Below are 17,068 nucleotides of genomic sequence, written 5' to 3'. Positions count from 1 at the left end.
CAAACAGGTTGCTGTCAGTATTTTTCTTTCCTAGTTTTAAGTTTGAGTTCACTGGAATAAATAAGAATAAAAGGCTAAAACGATACTGCAGTGTTGCAAAACTAACTTGAATCAATCACATTATGGGGCAGCGTTTTTACGCTTTGACTTTGTTGGATCTGTTAAGCTTAACATTTAATAATACATGATAAATAGCACATATGTTATCATAATTGAAAAACTTTAAAACAAACAAACAGAAAATATAAAATGAAAAGAAAAATTAAAATGACTTAAAAATAAAAACTCCAGTGGTCCTGTTCAGACACGTTTCTGGCTAAATCATGCTCATGGCCTTTCCTTATGATATGAGGCAACACATTTACACTCAGCATTCTGGCCAAAAAACATGAACAAACTACAGCCAACACTCAACTTTACTGCGAACAACAAAGACGCATAACGAGAACTCAGCTTCCGGGCCAAAGTCAAACGTGACCGATCGCAGCTTTTACTTTGAAATCCGTTAGAGGAAGTGGCATCCTCGGCGGGCCTCTGAGTGCGGCTGCTGTGCGGAGTTGAGGTGGAAGTTTGTGTTTAGTTAGTCTCCGGAGCTGAGAGCGATGAGCGGGCACACGGTCCCCGCAGACTTCTCAGAACACATGCTGGACCTGGACGAGGACGAGGACCTGGAGGTTTTCACCAAGGTAACTCCCACAGCCGCGGGACTGCGCTTCCAACCGCTGCTCAAGTTTACTCTTTCCGAAGATTCACCGCCCACACTCACACATACACTCGTCGGGTCGAGGGGCAGCTTTTCGGCGCGTGTTTGCGCAGGCGCAAGAGCTGAAGAGCTCGAGCTTGAAACATAAAAGATGAAAGGTGGGGCTGCTGAAAGTTTCACTGTCATGTTGTCATCAGGTTAAAGAGTAGGAGACCTGTGGAGCCGGCTTCACGCGACTGAAGAAAACGTTTTTGATACTTCTCTCAAAATGTCGAGTTAGGATCTCAGACTTGGCAGATAATAACTCAAAACCGAGAAACTATCTTGAAATTTATATTTAGAAGTCGAAGCTTTCAGATAGCGTCACTTGGCTCTGTCTGTGTGGAAGCCTGTGAGCTCGCTTCATTTATGCGTGCAGACTTCCGGGCTCAGTCATGTGACGATCACTCTCTAAAAGTGTGTGATCGTCCACGCCGACACATAAAGTGCGCTCACTGTTAAAAATTGACTTGCATGATTGGAGGAAATCTCAGGTCCACGGAAGCAGCAGGTTCCATCTTCACTTACAGTCTGTGTACACTCAGCAGTCATGTGATCGGAACCTCCCAGGTGTGTGTTTTCTGACGCTCAACTGAGATTTTAAGATTTAGTGCTGCTGTGTGATGACTGCATTGTTATTCTCACAGCCACGAGAGCCTGAGCGGCAAGTCTGAAAGAAGTTCTATAATAGCTCTTAGTTATTGTGTTTGCAGCTCTCCGTTTGTAGATTTCATTTCAAATAAGAGTGAAGCAAAATGTGTGTGGTGGTCTGTGCTCAGGTGGTCTGTGCTCAGGTGGTCTGTGCTCAGGTAAACAGGGCTGTGTTCTGGTTGTGATGAAATCCATAGTAATAGTAGAACTCACTCCAGCTGTAACAGTGATAGTGCTGTGCACTTGAAACCTCAATTCATTGTACTAACCAGGTTCCAAAACAGTGAGACTCTGTGTAATCTGTAAATAAAAACCACATTTAAACATCTCATACGTCCACATTTTATTCACAAGAAAACATAAACAACATAACAGATGTTTAAACTGGGAAATCTTTTCTCAGGGCCCAGGGGCGGATCTAGAGGGGTGTTTTGCATATGACAGTGTTGTTTATTGAAATAAGATGGCACTTTGAGCCTAGCTACAGTTAACACTGAATATATTACATAGTGTTACCCCCCTCCATCATTAACAAATGGTTCAGCCCACAGTGCAGACCGGCTTTATTACTTGTTGTCAGTAGCAACCCATGCCTATGATTGTGCCAGAGCACATTTTGAATGAACACCATGGGCATTTCAGATTTCACACAGGTGGTTGGTTGTTACACTCTGGAATGAAGGTGAGAGTTATTAACCCTCTGGTGTCCACGGACACGCCGCACCTCCAGATCACATGACTGATTTAAGCTGACATAGCAACAAGCTGCAGCTACGCTGAGTCTTTCAGCCCGTGTTGAAAGTTCGGACTTCAAAGTAAACATCGGTTTTTAAATTTTAATGACAGGCCACTAAATCCAGAGTTATGATTCAAAAAATATATAAGCGATGCTTTTTTCTGAATACTATCGTCACGTTTGTGTGGGAAGAAACGCTAAAAAAAGCATTTTCTAAGAATGGCGTGAAAACGGTAAAGAAAGGAAAAAAGCCACCTCTTTCCTATTGGTGGAAAAATGCATGTCGACCAATTTTAAAAAAATGGCAACACGTGGGATTTTGTTTTTTAAGAAGAGGGGAAAGTTTTGGGAGTGACGCAGCGAGCCAGAACGAGAGAGAGAGCTTTTAGATGTGAGAGATTTGTGATGTTTAGCGTGGAGTGTGTAGTTAGTGTGCTGTGTAGTCGTTGTTTTGTTTGTGTGTCAGTGAGAGTACTAATGAATGTCACAAAGGCAGACTGCAGTGTAAACACTGTCTCCAGGTAAAAACTGGAGCAGTGATACACCTGCTGCTGTCAGGCCTGCAGGTTCATCCCTGTGGTGTCTCCTCTCTGCTGAGACGGACATTTTTTAAATTTTTTTTATTATGTTTTTCTTTCTGGCACAAATAATTTGTGGGACATCCTATTGTGACACCTGATTGTTCTCTGATTTTAGTTATAGTAGTATTTTTAAATGGTTGTACGAAAACAAAAAACACTGCATTTTTAGATAAATAGTTCTATGTGTTTAAAAAATTTGTGCATAAGTTTTCAGCATTGACAATTTAGATTCACATTTCAATTTATTAAAATAAGTTACTGAACATGTCTCTGGTTTTTACAGTAAAAACAAACCTATAACTACTTCTAGGGTTTTTGTGTGATTTCAGATCAGTTGTGTTACTACAGTATGTCAATGAAAAATAATTGTAAATTCAGACAGGTGAGGTTGAGCTGAAGAGAATGAGACCAAACAAGGCAAAAAAGATAAAATGAAACAATTTAAAGGTGAAATACAAATAGAAAATCAAAACTGGCCGCTTATGTTTTGGACCTCAGAGGGTGAACCCAACAAATCATGAAAATTTAGGCTTAATTTTTGTTCACGGTGCAGATTTCTGACACTTTGTGTAAATTAAGCAACAATTTGATTATTTCTAACAAACAAAGTGTGAACTTGTGTTTGTAAATGAACCGCTCCATGTTGTGTAGCTCTCTGGATTTTATACGTATTGGTAGGGATGGGTACTGGTATCCGGTGCCATTATAGCACCGGTTCTGATATAAACGGTAGTAACCAGACCGAAAAGCAGCGCACATTTCGGTGCTTTATTTCGGTGCTTTTTTTTTCCTGAGATGTCATACACTTTGGATTCTAGCCAATCATTTTACCTTTCCAAGGATAGTAGGCGGGCCCAGGTACGTACGTTCTTTTAGAGCAGAGCTACAGATTAAAAATGCCCAAGGCAAAGCGGTCAAAAGTCTGGCTGTACTTCACAGCAAAAGATGCAAACTCAGCAGCCTGCAACAAGTGCTTTAAGGTGATACTGTGCAAAGGAGGTAACACCTCGAATCTGATGAAACGCCTGGTGTTTTTTTAAAAGCCGAGAAATGCACCGTATTTGATAGCTTGCTGCAAGACCTCACACCGAGTACATCTACTGCGGGTGTGGTGCCTGTTATCGGACCCGGAGTTAGCAACATCCCTCAAGAACCCGAAGAGGAGAGTCCTGGCCCCTAGCCCTGCCAGTGTAGCAGAAATGATGAGGATGATGATGGCAGCAGCAGCCGTTCTTCTCTGCATGAGTAGCTTAATGTTGTTCGTGTGTAATTTACATTGTGTAGGCTAACCACGTTATTACATTAATGCACGTAAGGTGAACTAGCAAACACCGTCGTAGTTACATGCGGCTGTCTTCTTGTTTGATAGAGTGATGCCATATATGACCTATAGCTGCAGAAAAGGCTAACGTTATCTTTTTACAAAAAAAAAATAGCTAAACATGAGAGGTTTTAGGACAAAGTTTGTGTTTTCCATTGTTTAAGCACCGGTTTGAGCACCATTTAAGCACCGGCACCGTTTCAAAAGTACCGGTTTGGTACTGGTATCGGATAAAACCTAAACGATACCCATCCCTACTTATTGGGCTACATATTTATTTATTATACAGGCCATACAGTACATAATGTCAAAATACACATTTTATGCAACTGAAATGTTTAATTGGGCTACAGAGAATAATTAAGTTATTGACTGTATTTATATGTAACGTGTATGAGTGACATGTATATAGGGCTGTTCCATATAACGATATATATCGGATGACGTTATAAAAAACGTCTATCATTTGTTTCGTGGTGTCGTAAAATAAACTGTTTACAGCAATGCTTTTTCAGCGTTTTGATGGTCACTGTAGTGGCTTTATTAATTTCTTAAAATTCTCTTTTTCTCTTATATTTAATATAACCACACTACGGACGGACAAGCGCCTGTTTTTACGTGTCACTTCTTTGGTGGGAAAGGAGCATGAGCTAGTGCGTGAAGTTGGGAGATACTAGCTAGATATCCTTAGGCTCACCTCACTGTAATCCTGGCGACTAATTTGTTAGTCGATTAACTGTGGAAAAGAAATTAGACTAATTACCAGTCTGAAATGAAGAAACACTCAGATATTAAGTTAAATTCAAGAACTGTTTAATGGAAAACGTCGAAAACTAATAAGAAAGGCGTTTAAAAGGCGTTATTACGTTCTTATAATGACTCATGATGCTTAGCTGTGCAGCACGTTGCATTGTACACCATCAACATTACATGTTATACTGCAGACAGCAAAGAAGAAACACACCTGAAACAACCATGTTTACCAAACGTTAAATATGATATGTCAACATGAAAAACTCATAAATTGCGACTGTAATGTGTGGTGCATTGTGCCGTGCTGTGCTGTTTGAAAGAATATGACAACCGCTTCAATAAAAGCTGAAGTAACAAAACAATAAATCATCTAGCAATTTTCTTTGGTTTATCTGAATGACTGGTAAGTCTGGTACTGAATAGTGACAGCGAAGATTAGTTGGCTAGTTGAGTAGTCATGCACATCCCTTTGGGTTGGGGGACAGGTCCTGACTATCAGTTGCAGTCTTCTTGGAGTCACTGAGTGGGGTGCTCAAGGGTGCTCTGCCTGGTGACTCCATCGTCCTCCTAGGGGACACCTTGGCAAGGACGGTGTGACCTGGAGCCTAATGATGTCCTTCACTTGCATCAGCATGTCTTTGGACGGGCTATTTAGAGATCCACTGAACAGCTACCAAACGCAGGCTGAACTCCAGTTTCATGTAGAGTCCACTCTGGAGTACAGAGGTAAAATGACAGAAAATGTGTCTTTGTCCAAAAACCTATGGACTTACCTGTGTGTCGCTTCAGTTATTTCACATGGGCGTTACCCATGCAGGTATTCGTGTTGGACGCCGCAGAAAGAAAGAACAGCAGTTTGCACAGGCTCACCTATAAGAACCTTTGAGATCTTTGATCCCCAAAAACGGCTCCTCTCTTCTTGACTCCACACGAACTAAACTGAGTGATTGTGAGCTTACAGGAGAGATGACAGCATGCCGTAAAGAAAAAAGGTGCAAAAGAGCCTAGTCCTGAACATAAACACGAGTCGACATACACACTGATATGAAAAGCGGTTTAATGGAGGGATTTCAGTCAGGGCGAGCTGTGTGCATGAAGGAAATGAAGCTACCAACAGTCCTGTTACTATGACAACTGTTGCTGTCACAGTCCAGTGCTGCTGATGAGGATCTGAGCGTGTGCAGATGTGTCCTGCATGTGGCTCAGGTATTTTTACACATTTAACACACTGCACAGCTGTACGCTGCCTGCAGCCGAGCACACATCTATGCTTCCACATCATGTTACCATAACAACCAGTTCACTCACAAAGACATACAGGGAAGTAGTTGTGAATAGATGTTAGCCGAGGGCAGAAGCATTGCTGCTGCTGTTTCTGCTTTCTGCACATGGAGATAATGTAGAACTATCAACCAGCCAGAGACCAGAGCCATGGCATGTTTGTCACCGCACACCATCACTGGAGCCCGACGCTGACCTCAGACTGCTGTTAGAGGAAACACACCTGTAGGTAAAGCGTGTACACTTCACTACTATTTGCATAAAGTGGATCATTTGAATGCAGCAGCAATAATATCCATGGTAAAAGGGCGGAGCTTACAGATGACATGCTGCCATTAGCTTTTTGGGAGTCTGTTGTGAGATGACAGTTTGATGGAAGTGTGTAGATGCTGTTGATGTTGTTGCACTGTGTGGCTGAATTTGAAACAGGGAGCTGCAAAGCTCACATCGTGATGTGAATATGAGTTTGTTGTTTGGACACCAGCTTCTCTGGTCTGACGTCAGAACTGTGTGTGTGGAGCTGTAAAGGTAGCCAAACATGGAACGACGACTTCTGCCTCCAGACTGCTGTCGGCGTGTTTCAGGGGCCAGCTGTAATACCAAGGACGTGTCTGTCCATGAAAACCACACTCAACTTTGTCATTCAACTACTGGACAAGACATGAATGAAACACACTTTTTTAGTCTCATTATATGCACTATGCTACTAAACATAATATTGATGTTCTGAAAACAGTGCGCCAGGAGTCTGCTGTTCTCGCCGGCTCTAGTGACCTTTGACCTTTTGGATCATTTTTGATCAGCTCGTCTCCAAAAATGTTTCCACAGCTACATTCTCACCTGAAAATATCTTAAAAGTTTATTTGTGACCCAGAAAGATTAATAAGAGTAATATTAACACTAAGGAGCTGCTGCCATTGCTGGAAACTGGAATTGGCTGGGCCGCGCTATGAATTCTGGGATAGGTTGGGCCACGACGGATACACCCAACCCATCCTTCAAATCTGGAGAGTCTTCGTCGCGTGGCTGTGATGTAATCGGCCTTCAAATGCGGCCTCAGGAAGATGCTGACCTTGAATTTGGACACAGCTACGATACCAGAGACTACTGCTTCTTCTTCTTTGGTGTTTAACGGCAGCTGGTATCCTTGTAGATACATTGCTGCCATCTTCTGTTTCAGTCCGTTATTACACTCTTAAATCCTAATGCTTATTCCTGCGTCTTTCAGGATCTTACAAAGCTTCAAACGACGCGTCGACTATTAAATTAGTCGTTGACGATTCTGATAGTCGGCTAATCGTGGCAGCCCTAAATATAAAGAAGGAATCATTATAAAGCAGAATATTGCACAGCTGCTGTCAGGTGTGGGTAACATCAACACTTCACAGACTCATGTTCAGTAAGTCATGTTGTTGAGGTGGAAGGTGTTGACTATTGAGGGTGGAGCAGTTTAGCAGTCGGGCTGTAGGTTTTTTACTGGATGCAGCGCGGCCTCCTCCTACTAGGTATTAGAGCAAGCAGTTCACGTGCTTACAGGTGGTGCTTGTTCTACATCTAATGGTGTTGGTGTCACTGATGCGTGGTAAGTCTGCAGACTTTTACCTTCTGCAACTCCTTCCCCAGTGCATCTGCCATGCCACACAGTGAAGGCGTAGGTCAGGACGCGCTCCACCACACAGCTGTCGAAGGACCCGAGGATGTCAGCATTCAGTCCAGCACATGCTAGGTCGTCTTCTTAATAAGCGTAGTGTTGATGGTGTTAGTCAGAGGTACGTAATGGAGGAGCCATCTACTCTATCTAATTAGAGAGCAGGGGGAGTGCCAGGTTTGCTGAAGTCCACAACTATCTCCCTGGTCTTCTGGATGTTGAGGATGAGGTATTTGTCCCCACACCACGTGTCAGGTCCTCCACCTGCAGCATGAACACCGTCTCATCCTGTAGTGCAGCGGTCTCCAACCCCCGGGCCTCGGACCGGTACCGGTCCATGAGTCGTTTGGTACCGGGCCGCGAGAGTTGAGGCTCGGGTGTGAAATGTATGGTTTTCAGGGTTTTTATCGGTTTTCAGCGTTATTTTGTTATCGTTTTTATCGTTAACTCGGTTTTCCTGGGTCTTTTCACGTGTGTTATGAATAAACCTTCTTTTTTTCGGTACCGGTACTAGTTTTATTTTGTTGTATTTATCCGCGACACCTTAAAGGCCGGTCCGTGAAAATATTGTCGGGCATAAACCGGTCTGTGGCGCAAAAAAGGTTGGGGACCGCTGCTGTAGTGTGCTCTTTCAGTCACAGGTCATTGGTGTGGGCAGCTGTGGCTGTGCAGGCTCTGTGGCCTGCAGCTCAGGAAATCCAGGACCCAGCTGCACACGGATGAGGAGGTACCCGGTGGTGCTAGCTTAATGGTGCTGCATGCACAACTGAGCTCCATAAACATATGAGTCATTGTTATCTATGTGAGAGAGGGCCTGATGTCGTACTGAGCACTGATAGGAGTCCTCTGCTCCAGGTGCTGTATGCGCTTTCTAATGTAGTCAGAAAAGACGACGTGTTTTCCTTCAGTCCTCACTGCTGCCTGTCTGAACACCTGCCAGTCTGTAGTCTCTAACATGGACACAGCCCCTCACTGCATGTAGTCCTGCAGCTTGGACACAGAGCCCGTTATGACACCATAGTTTGATGTGGAGCCTGTCTACGCCTGTACATGGTCCTTTATCAGAGCACTTGATCAACAAACTCCAACATGAAGAAAAGTGAACTTTGTAGCTGCTCCATCCACCGTCGTTTGTTTTACACAGTGAACGTGCAGTGAAGCTCCAGACACTACAGTCAAACCTGCAGATGAAACGTTCACCCAGGCTGATAACTGGAATCAAATCAGGCAGCCTGCTGAAGGCTGAGGGCAGCCGGCCCACTCTCTGTCACAGTGATACCTGCAGCAAGCTGAGGCTGAAGGGGGGCACGGGGTGTACTACACCATATTTATCTCAAGGCTTTCATAACATTATTTTTCAGGTGAAATACAATATTACATTAATAACATTGAATATTTAACCCTCATAATGTCCTCCCGATTTCCATACACCTGTTGTCCTCAGGGGTCAAAAATGACCCGACTTCATTTGAGTGTTTTTTAAAGTACAAAGTATAAATTGTCAATCAATTCAGTGTTACACCTTAGTTTAACTTAAGACCAACACATTACCACAAAATTTACCTTTCATTTTGCAATTTAGGGCCACCAGACCTTGTTTACATAAAGTATAGTCTGTTTCTGAGCGAAAATAAAATGAGTCAATAAAATATTTAAATGTTCAGATTATTTTGACTATTTAACTAACTACAAAGTCCTGTATGTTGAACTTTAGTGAGAATTGTTTTTTTGAATCATTTAAAATTTTTAAATGGCAGCACATAATCACACCTGTGGTCCTCAGGGCTCAAACATGTCCCCATCTGGTTTGATTGATACTTCATTAATATGAAGTGGATTTTTCCTCCACTTTTAATTAAAACTTAATTCAAACATTTTGACACTATTTCTTTATTCCATTTCAAATTTATGTCTGATAAAACCTCATTTATACAAAATGTTTCTTTGTTTTCAGGTAAAAAAATAAATTAAATGATCAGTTATTGTGATTATTGTTTCACAACCAGAGTTTGTTGCTTTAACAGATGATCACAGACGGGTTTATGTCAAAGTTAATTTAGAAAGCTGTTTTTAAACTACTTCAAGTCTTAGTGAAGGCAAACTTTCATGAGGACAAAGGTGTGTCCATATTTGACACAAGTGCAGGAGGAAGCTCAGGTTTATTCCTCTGCACTGGTCCCATCATGGACAGCTTTCTTTCTGCAGTTGCAGGCCGAGGGCCTATGAAGTACACAAGTTGTTACAGGTGATTGTTTTCTTTTGGAAACCTTCTGCAATGTTAGGGACAACTCGCGTGTCCTGACTGCAGGACAGACGGTTTGCCATCGTACACTAGCATGTTCCATGTACAGCTGGACCTGCATCACATACTGCCCATGTTTTTATCTCATAGTTCCCGGGTTTACTTGGGATGTTCTGTTGGAATGGACAGAGTCCTCTGAAGGGGACTTGGTGCTCATACACAGTCACATCAGTACCAGGATCTTACATCACAGCAGGAGGAACACCCACTTGTTCCATACACCTCATGGGAGCACGTTTGTGTCATGAACGATGATCATCTGTTGTTCATTTTCAAGAAATTATATCCTTTTTGTGCTTCTATGATTAATCTTGTGTCAGCATGAAAACTTCTCTACCAGACTCAGGATGTCATAAACTGGTCGTAGCGACTCTACTGGATGCGCGGCAGTAAGAATCAACATACCCACATGTGCCTACAGCTGCATTCGATCCATTTTTCTTCATCTGTTGTTGTCCCTCCTTGTTTGTCATTGAGTTGGCTGTAGAGCAGGTCATCTGCTAATTGGATGGTTGTTGGTTCAATCTTTTTTCATTATCTTCTAATCCTGGATCCACCTAATTGTTGATTCTTGCTCCTCATTATATTAGAGGACAATATGTGCATTGTTCTACTCATTATTTTCCACAACATGGTAAAAAAAATTACTTTTTTCATACTTTCTGTGTATGTATTATTGTAGGGTCTACCTTACAATATAAAGCACCTTGATGCGACTGTTGTTGTGATTTGGCGCTGTATAAAAAAATTGAATTGAACTGAATGTAGAGCACCTGCCTCCTCATTGTGCTGCCTGTTTTGTTGTTGTTGTGGTTGTTATGACCAGTGCTTGACCCCACACATCAATGATCCAAGATCAAAGATGTTTAAAAGCAGTATGGTGTGAAAATACGGCCCTTTGCAACACTTTGTACTTTGGGGTCATTTTTGACCCCTGAGGACAACAGGTGTTAGTAAATCCAATAAAAACCTCATAAATAAACCAAATTACTTAAAACTTATTCCAATCATGCATAGCATAGTACTGAATAACTCCTGTTATTTTCAGACCATTTGATGAATAGAAAAAAAACATTTGTGATGGCAAAAGATTTCTTTTCGGGTCAAAAATGACCCGAGGACAACACAAGGGTTAAGAGCTTTTTTCCTGCAGGCTAATAAAAATGCTCATGTGCCAGTAAAACTCTGAGACACTGACCCGGGGCTGTGAAGTTATTATTATGAACGTGTCAGTGTCACATCTGTTTTCAGCAGCACAAAGACATCCCAGCACAGAGCAAACTTTACACTGCTGATGTGTTCACTTTTCATCACCGCAGCCATCACTTACTGCTGTGAAGGCTCACACACACACACACACACGGACAAAAAGACAGCACATCTGTGTCCCAACTCTTTCTACCTCATACTTGAACCCGCCTCTCCAATGTAGACCTTGCTTTATGTAAAATTTCTGGACTTGTGATTATTGATGTATTGTTGCATTTAAAAGCTTTCATTGTAATGTGGCATAGAGGTTTGTTGACAGATGTTTGCAGTAACACATTAAAACGCTGCAGTTTTAATATCTGAAAGCAATCATAAGTTTATTTTAAATGACTCTAATTTTTCTATTTTAAATATTTCTTATTACTCATCAAGAAGATAAAAATGATTGAATGATTACTGCTCATCTGGGTGTAGCACTGCTATGCTACTTAAATATGTTACTACATTGAAAATACCAGAGTAATGTAGTAATATTGAGAATATTAACTTTACGTTTTGGTTGAGACAAACTCTTGACGTAACAGTGTTTGCAAACATTGTTGATGTTCTGATTACAGGATGATCTTCATAACTCATGGTTGTTATCAGTCTGAAGCTCCTTTCTCTTCGTGTATGTTCTGCTTTCCTGCAGTTTCTCTTCTGATTTGCTACATTGTAACGTTCCTGTTTACCACAAACAGTTTGAGCCTTGATGGACGAGAATGCTGAGAGTTAAACTGATGGAGTTGGTCATCAGCTCTACTGTTATATAAGGCATATATTAGGTATCATGGTTATTGGTTATATATATATATATATATATATATATATATATATATATATATATATATATATATATATATATATATATATATATATATATATATATATATATATATATATATATATATATATATATATATGATGTACTGGTGTTTTTATTTAAACAGCTTGTGTCATTGTAAGATGGCCATCGCCCAACACCGCTGATTGTGATTTACATATAAACGATGATGAAACTGACCTCATGGGTCATCATTAGGCAGTGGTGCTAGCTTCTGTTGTTGTTCAGCTTCAGCCTTTATAAGGTTGGAGAAACCTGCAGTGAGCTGAGGCTGAAGAAGGCGCAGTATGTGCTGATTTTTGGGACCAGGGGTTCAGGTGGTGTAAACAGTATGACAGCTGCTGGTGGTGGGGTAGTGGTGCAGGGGTTATTTTCTACTGAATAAGCATAAATTAAAAGCCACAGACCCCGAGTGTTGTCGCTGACCACGTCCATCCCTTTATGACCACAGTGTGCCGTCTTCTGATGGCTGCTTCCAGCAAGACAATATCACAAAGCTCAGATCTCCTCAAACTGGTTCCTTGAATATTGCGATGAGTTGATTATACCCGGATGATGACCGGCACAGTCTCTAAACCTCAGTCCAACAGAGGATTTTTAAATTGTGGTGGAACAGACATTTGAGTCGTGGATGTGCAGCAGCTATGTGACGTTGTCAACGTGGACCAAAATCTTTGACGAGTGTCTCCACCTTCTTACTGAATCTGAGCTGAGAATTAAGGAGACTCTGAAGGACAGAGGGCTCAAGTCCAGCACTAGGAAGCGGTAGCTAACAAGTGGTCAGTGAGGTCTTCATCCCCGTCCACGGTGTTGATGGCAGAAGTGGTGGTTGTGGTGTGCAGCTCGCTGAGCTTGACTTGTTGGTACAGGAACCACAAGCTGCAGGGTCCTTCCTCTCCACTGACAGAACAAGGACTTCTTCTGAAATAGTGTCTACCATCCCGCTCATTCACCCGGTCACATACATGGCACACTCGGGGGCAATCGGGGTGTCTTACCTGAGGACACTCCTACACTTGGACTTTAAGAGCTGGAGTTCAATTTACTGACCTTCCGAATTTACTGACCTTCGCTAGCCCCAACGTCCCGGGGCTAGCGAAGGGCTACCAAAATCCATCTCAGCCCTGCCCATCGAGCTGTCATAGGAAGGAAAAATATGTTTCAATGCTTTAACATTCTTTCACAAATGTAGCTGGGTAATTATGTCATTGGCATCGATGAGCCACTTTCAATATGTGACATATTGAAATTGCGTTTGACTTTGCGCTTGTTTTTTGCTTTCACTTTGCGATCGCGCGAACTGTGTATAGAGAGCGGCAGCACTGATTGGTGAGTGACAGATTAATTGCGCATGAATTCCTCTGCCATCGTCTTATCAATTGTTAGCTTACTATTCAAACATGACAAGTGAAATCTCCCACAGCAAGCTTAAACATGTCATAGAGGTTGATTGCGCAGAGAATCGCTGACCGTTATGTAAGTATGTGTGTAAAAGCAGATGGATTTACGCCAAATAGTTCTGCAGAGCCAAATAAGACAGGTCAGGGTGAAGACGGGACAGCCAAAGAAAAGCCTACCACAAAACGGAAAAGTTATGACAAATCAGACTATGAGGCAAAAAGAAAGCATAGCTTTTTTGGTTTGATGGACAAAAGAATTTATGTGGCTGGAATATGACGAGCTAAATAACATGATGTTCTGCCGGGTGTGTTATGAGTTTCCCTCGATTTCTGAGTCGACAAGCGCCTTTGTTACTGGGACCAGTCATTTTAAGAAAGACCCCATCAGAACCCATGAGAAATGCAAGAAATGCATTATTGCTCAGTTTGCAGTATTTTTCCCAGAACAAACACCTATTGCAAAAAACATACTAAAAATAAACCAAGCACAACAAGAAGTCCTGAAAAAGCTGTTTAGAACAGCGTGCTATGTTGCAAAGAGTGAACTACCATTGGCAAAATGTAGCAGTCTTTGCAAACAAAAAGCAGATGTCCTAGATCTTGGTTCCACTCGCCTCTTACCCGTGATTTCAGTGGAAATGTCAGATTCAGGATCTGACACAGACTGATTCATGTTCTACGCAGTTCTTACAAGTTCATAGAAGTTTCTGTTCAATTAGAACCAAATATTTGAGTTAATGATTGTAATTTTTATACAGTTGTTGTAATTTGTGTTTTAACTATTTTTGGTTGGTGTTTTGTTTCCTTTACAATATTATACATTAATGTATGATATTGTAAAGGAAACAAAACATCAATCAAAAAATTGTCCTCTTTTTTTTTTTTTTTTTCGGGCTACTTAAATTTATTTTGGGCTACCAAAAACTGAAGAGTGCTGCCCGAAGGGCTACCAGGGATTTTGAAATTTTGCGAGCCCTGAGTCGTATGTTTTTTATTAGGTTTAGCTGTGGATCACTGGGAACTTTGAAGCAGCATCAACTCATTTGACCAACTGTCCAAATGAGCTGATGCTGGAGGCAGTGCACAGCCACACACACACACACACACTGTGATAGCGTGTGTGTCAACTTCTTTGTAGTTTTGTAATTGTAGCATATAATGGTTTTATGTAACTGAGTGTTATGAATGTAAAAGCCCAACGAGGGACAAAGGTTGAAAATCATCAGCAGCTATAAACTCTGTGTGGCAGCTTCATGCTTCGTGTTAAACTGTGTTGTTGACTAAAAATATAAAGTGTAAAAGTTTGTATTCTTACTGGTTAGAGGGGCTCCACAGTTTACAGACTCTCTGTTTGTCCTTCTCTTCCTCTCGAGTTTGACATTTTGTCATGTGGGGGAGCTCGATGGGAGCCCCGTCCTGTTTGTCAGGACCGTGTGTTCCTAACTTTGCTGCACAACAAGGTTACTTCTGATTGGATCACTTCCAAATTCGTCCTGTCTTTTTACACAACTTAATTAGTTCTGGTAGGATCTCATCTCTCCAGAATATTTTCATCTCCTTTTTATTCATTGATGAAGCGTCAGTACATTTCATCACAGTTATTGTCCTGTGCATTGTTATTTATTTAGTTATCTCATTTTCAGGCTCATTTTCATCAGGAAAAATGGTTTTTGAAGAAAGAAATTAACAATGCTGCCGCCTTAAAGGCCCGAGCCATCATGTTTAAGATGAAAGCATTCATTCATGGTACGACTTCTTTGAGCAGGTTTGGAGGAAGATTTTTTTCTCTCATGGTTAAAATTGTATTTGTGAAGACAGAGATCTGTGGAGAGAGCTCTCTTCTGTAGGAACAGACTTTAGTGGGTGGACAAGTTATATTCTTAAATTTGGGTACAGAGATCTCACCAAGACATCTACTGTAATGAAGTGTAAAACATTGTAAATTGAGATAAGAAATGATCAGTATTCAGTTTTTAGTCCTTGTGTCTGTGTGGATATTAAATTCACCCACAATAATTCTTTTATTTTAGCTGAGCACTAAATCAGATAAAGTCTGACAAATTCAATAGAAACTATGAGTGAGGATGGGTGATGGATAACAACAAATAAAATGTGTGTTTGAGTTGTTCAGACGCACAAGGCCAAGGACGCTAAAACACTCGATATCCAACACAGGACCTCGACTCCAGCAGTAGATCCTTTTGTTCCTTTGTTTTATTCATAGGCCTGTGTGACATGACGAATTACTGACTCAGGCCATTTTAATTTTATTGGATCTGTTCTCTGCTTTTGATATGGTAGACCATAAACTTCTTTTAGAGAGACTGGAACATGTTATAGGCATCACAGATTCTGCCCTTAATTGGTTTCTACCTCTCGGGTAGGACTTTCTCCGTCATGATTGGTTGCTACTCGTCCGCCGCTGCCCCTCTTTGTTGTGGAGTACCACAGGGGTCTGTGCTGGGCCCTCTACTGTTTGCCTTGTACATGCTGCCCCTGGGTTCTATCTTTGACAAATATCAGCTCTCCTACCACTGTTATGCTGACAACATTCAAATCTATTTCCAGTTGTCTGGTGACCTGCCAGCTTCATTGAATCGTTTGTCTGACTGCTTGAAAGAGGTCACAGAGTGGCTGTCAGCCAATCCTCTCATTTTAAATGAGAAGAAAACTGAGATTATGGTGTTTGATAGTCACACTCCACGAGACCAGCTAGCTGCCCGATTTGCTCCCTTTGCTCTCTTTCTTACAGATACTGTAAGTAATCTAGGTGTTTGCCTGGATAGTTCATTTAAGCTGGATAAACAGGTTTCCTCAGTGATTAAATCTGGCTTCTTCCAATTGTGCCAAATTTCCAAGGTCAAACGTCTAATACCTCACAAAGATCTTGAAAAACTGATACATGCCTTTGTGACCTCCAGATTAGATTATTGTAACTCGCTCTACTGTGGACTCCAACTCGCTCACCTCCAATGATTACAGCTGGTTCAGAATGCTGCGGCTCGTCTCCTAACTGGAGCTAGAAAGTTTGCCTCTATTACTCCAGTGCTCTCTGACTTACATTGGCTGCCTATTAAATTTCGTATTGATTTTAAAGTTCTGCTGCTTACTTAAAAATGCCTAAACAACCTTGCCCCTGACTATCTCACCGACCTCCTCAGTCTCTATACTCCCAGAGGTTCTTTACGATCTTCTGGCCCAGCCCAGGCACCGTCTGAAGACTAGGGGTGATCTTGCCTTTGCCTCTGTAGCACCAAACCTCTGGAATAGTCTTCCTGCTACCATTCGTGCCTCTGACTCCATTCAGTCCTTTAAAGCACGCTTGAAAACGTACCTATTCAACCTGGCTTCTCCGACTCGCTAATTCTCACCGCTCATTAATTGCTGTATCGTTACTCATTTCTCTGGATAATCATGATTTCTCCCTATCCCTACTTACTAATGCTTTTGTTTCTTTCTCTATTTTACCTTGTTTTAATGACTTACTGTTCAGTGTAGTGCTGGGCGATATGGAAAAAATATTTATCATGATATGAATTCTTTTATATCACGATAACGATA

General features: G+C 41.6%; 1 protein-coding gene across 1 annotated transcript in view; it reads left to right on the top strand.

Annotated features, from left to right (window-relative positions):
• The first annotated feature begins 442 nt into the window (after positions 1-442).
• Positions 443-17,068, top strand: part of LOC134634919 (sorting nexin-7-like) — a 36,053-nt gene continuing 19,427 nt past the window's right edge. Inside the window, exon 1 of the mRNA XM_063484378.1 lies at positions 443-686. Within this exon, the coding sequence (XP_063340448.1) occupies positions 603-686 (84 nt within the window). The 5' untranslated portion in view covers positions 443-602. The remainder of the gene's footprint in view (positions 687-17,068) is intronic.

This window comes from Pelmatolapia mariae, linkage group LG9, assembly GCF_036321145.2.
Source record: "Pelmatolapia mariae isolate MD_Pm_ZW linkage group LG9, Pm_UMD_F_2, whole genome shotgun sequence".
In the NCBI taxonomy this organism is placed as follows: Eukaryota; Metazoa; Chordata; class Actinopteri; order Cichliformes; family Cichlidae; genus Pelmatolapia; species Pelmatolapia mariae.
The sequence above is the reverse complement of the archived record's forward strand: the minus strand, read 5'-3'. Positions and strand labels throughout refer to the sequence as shown.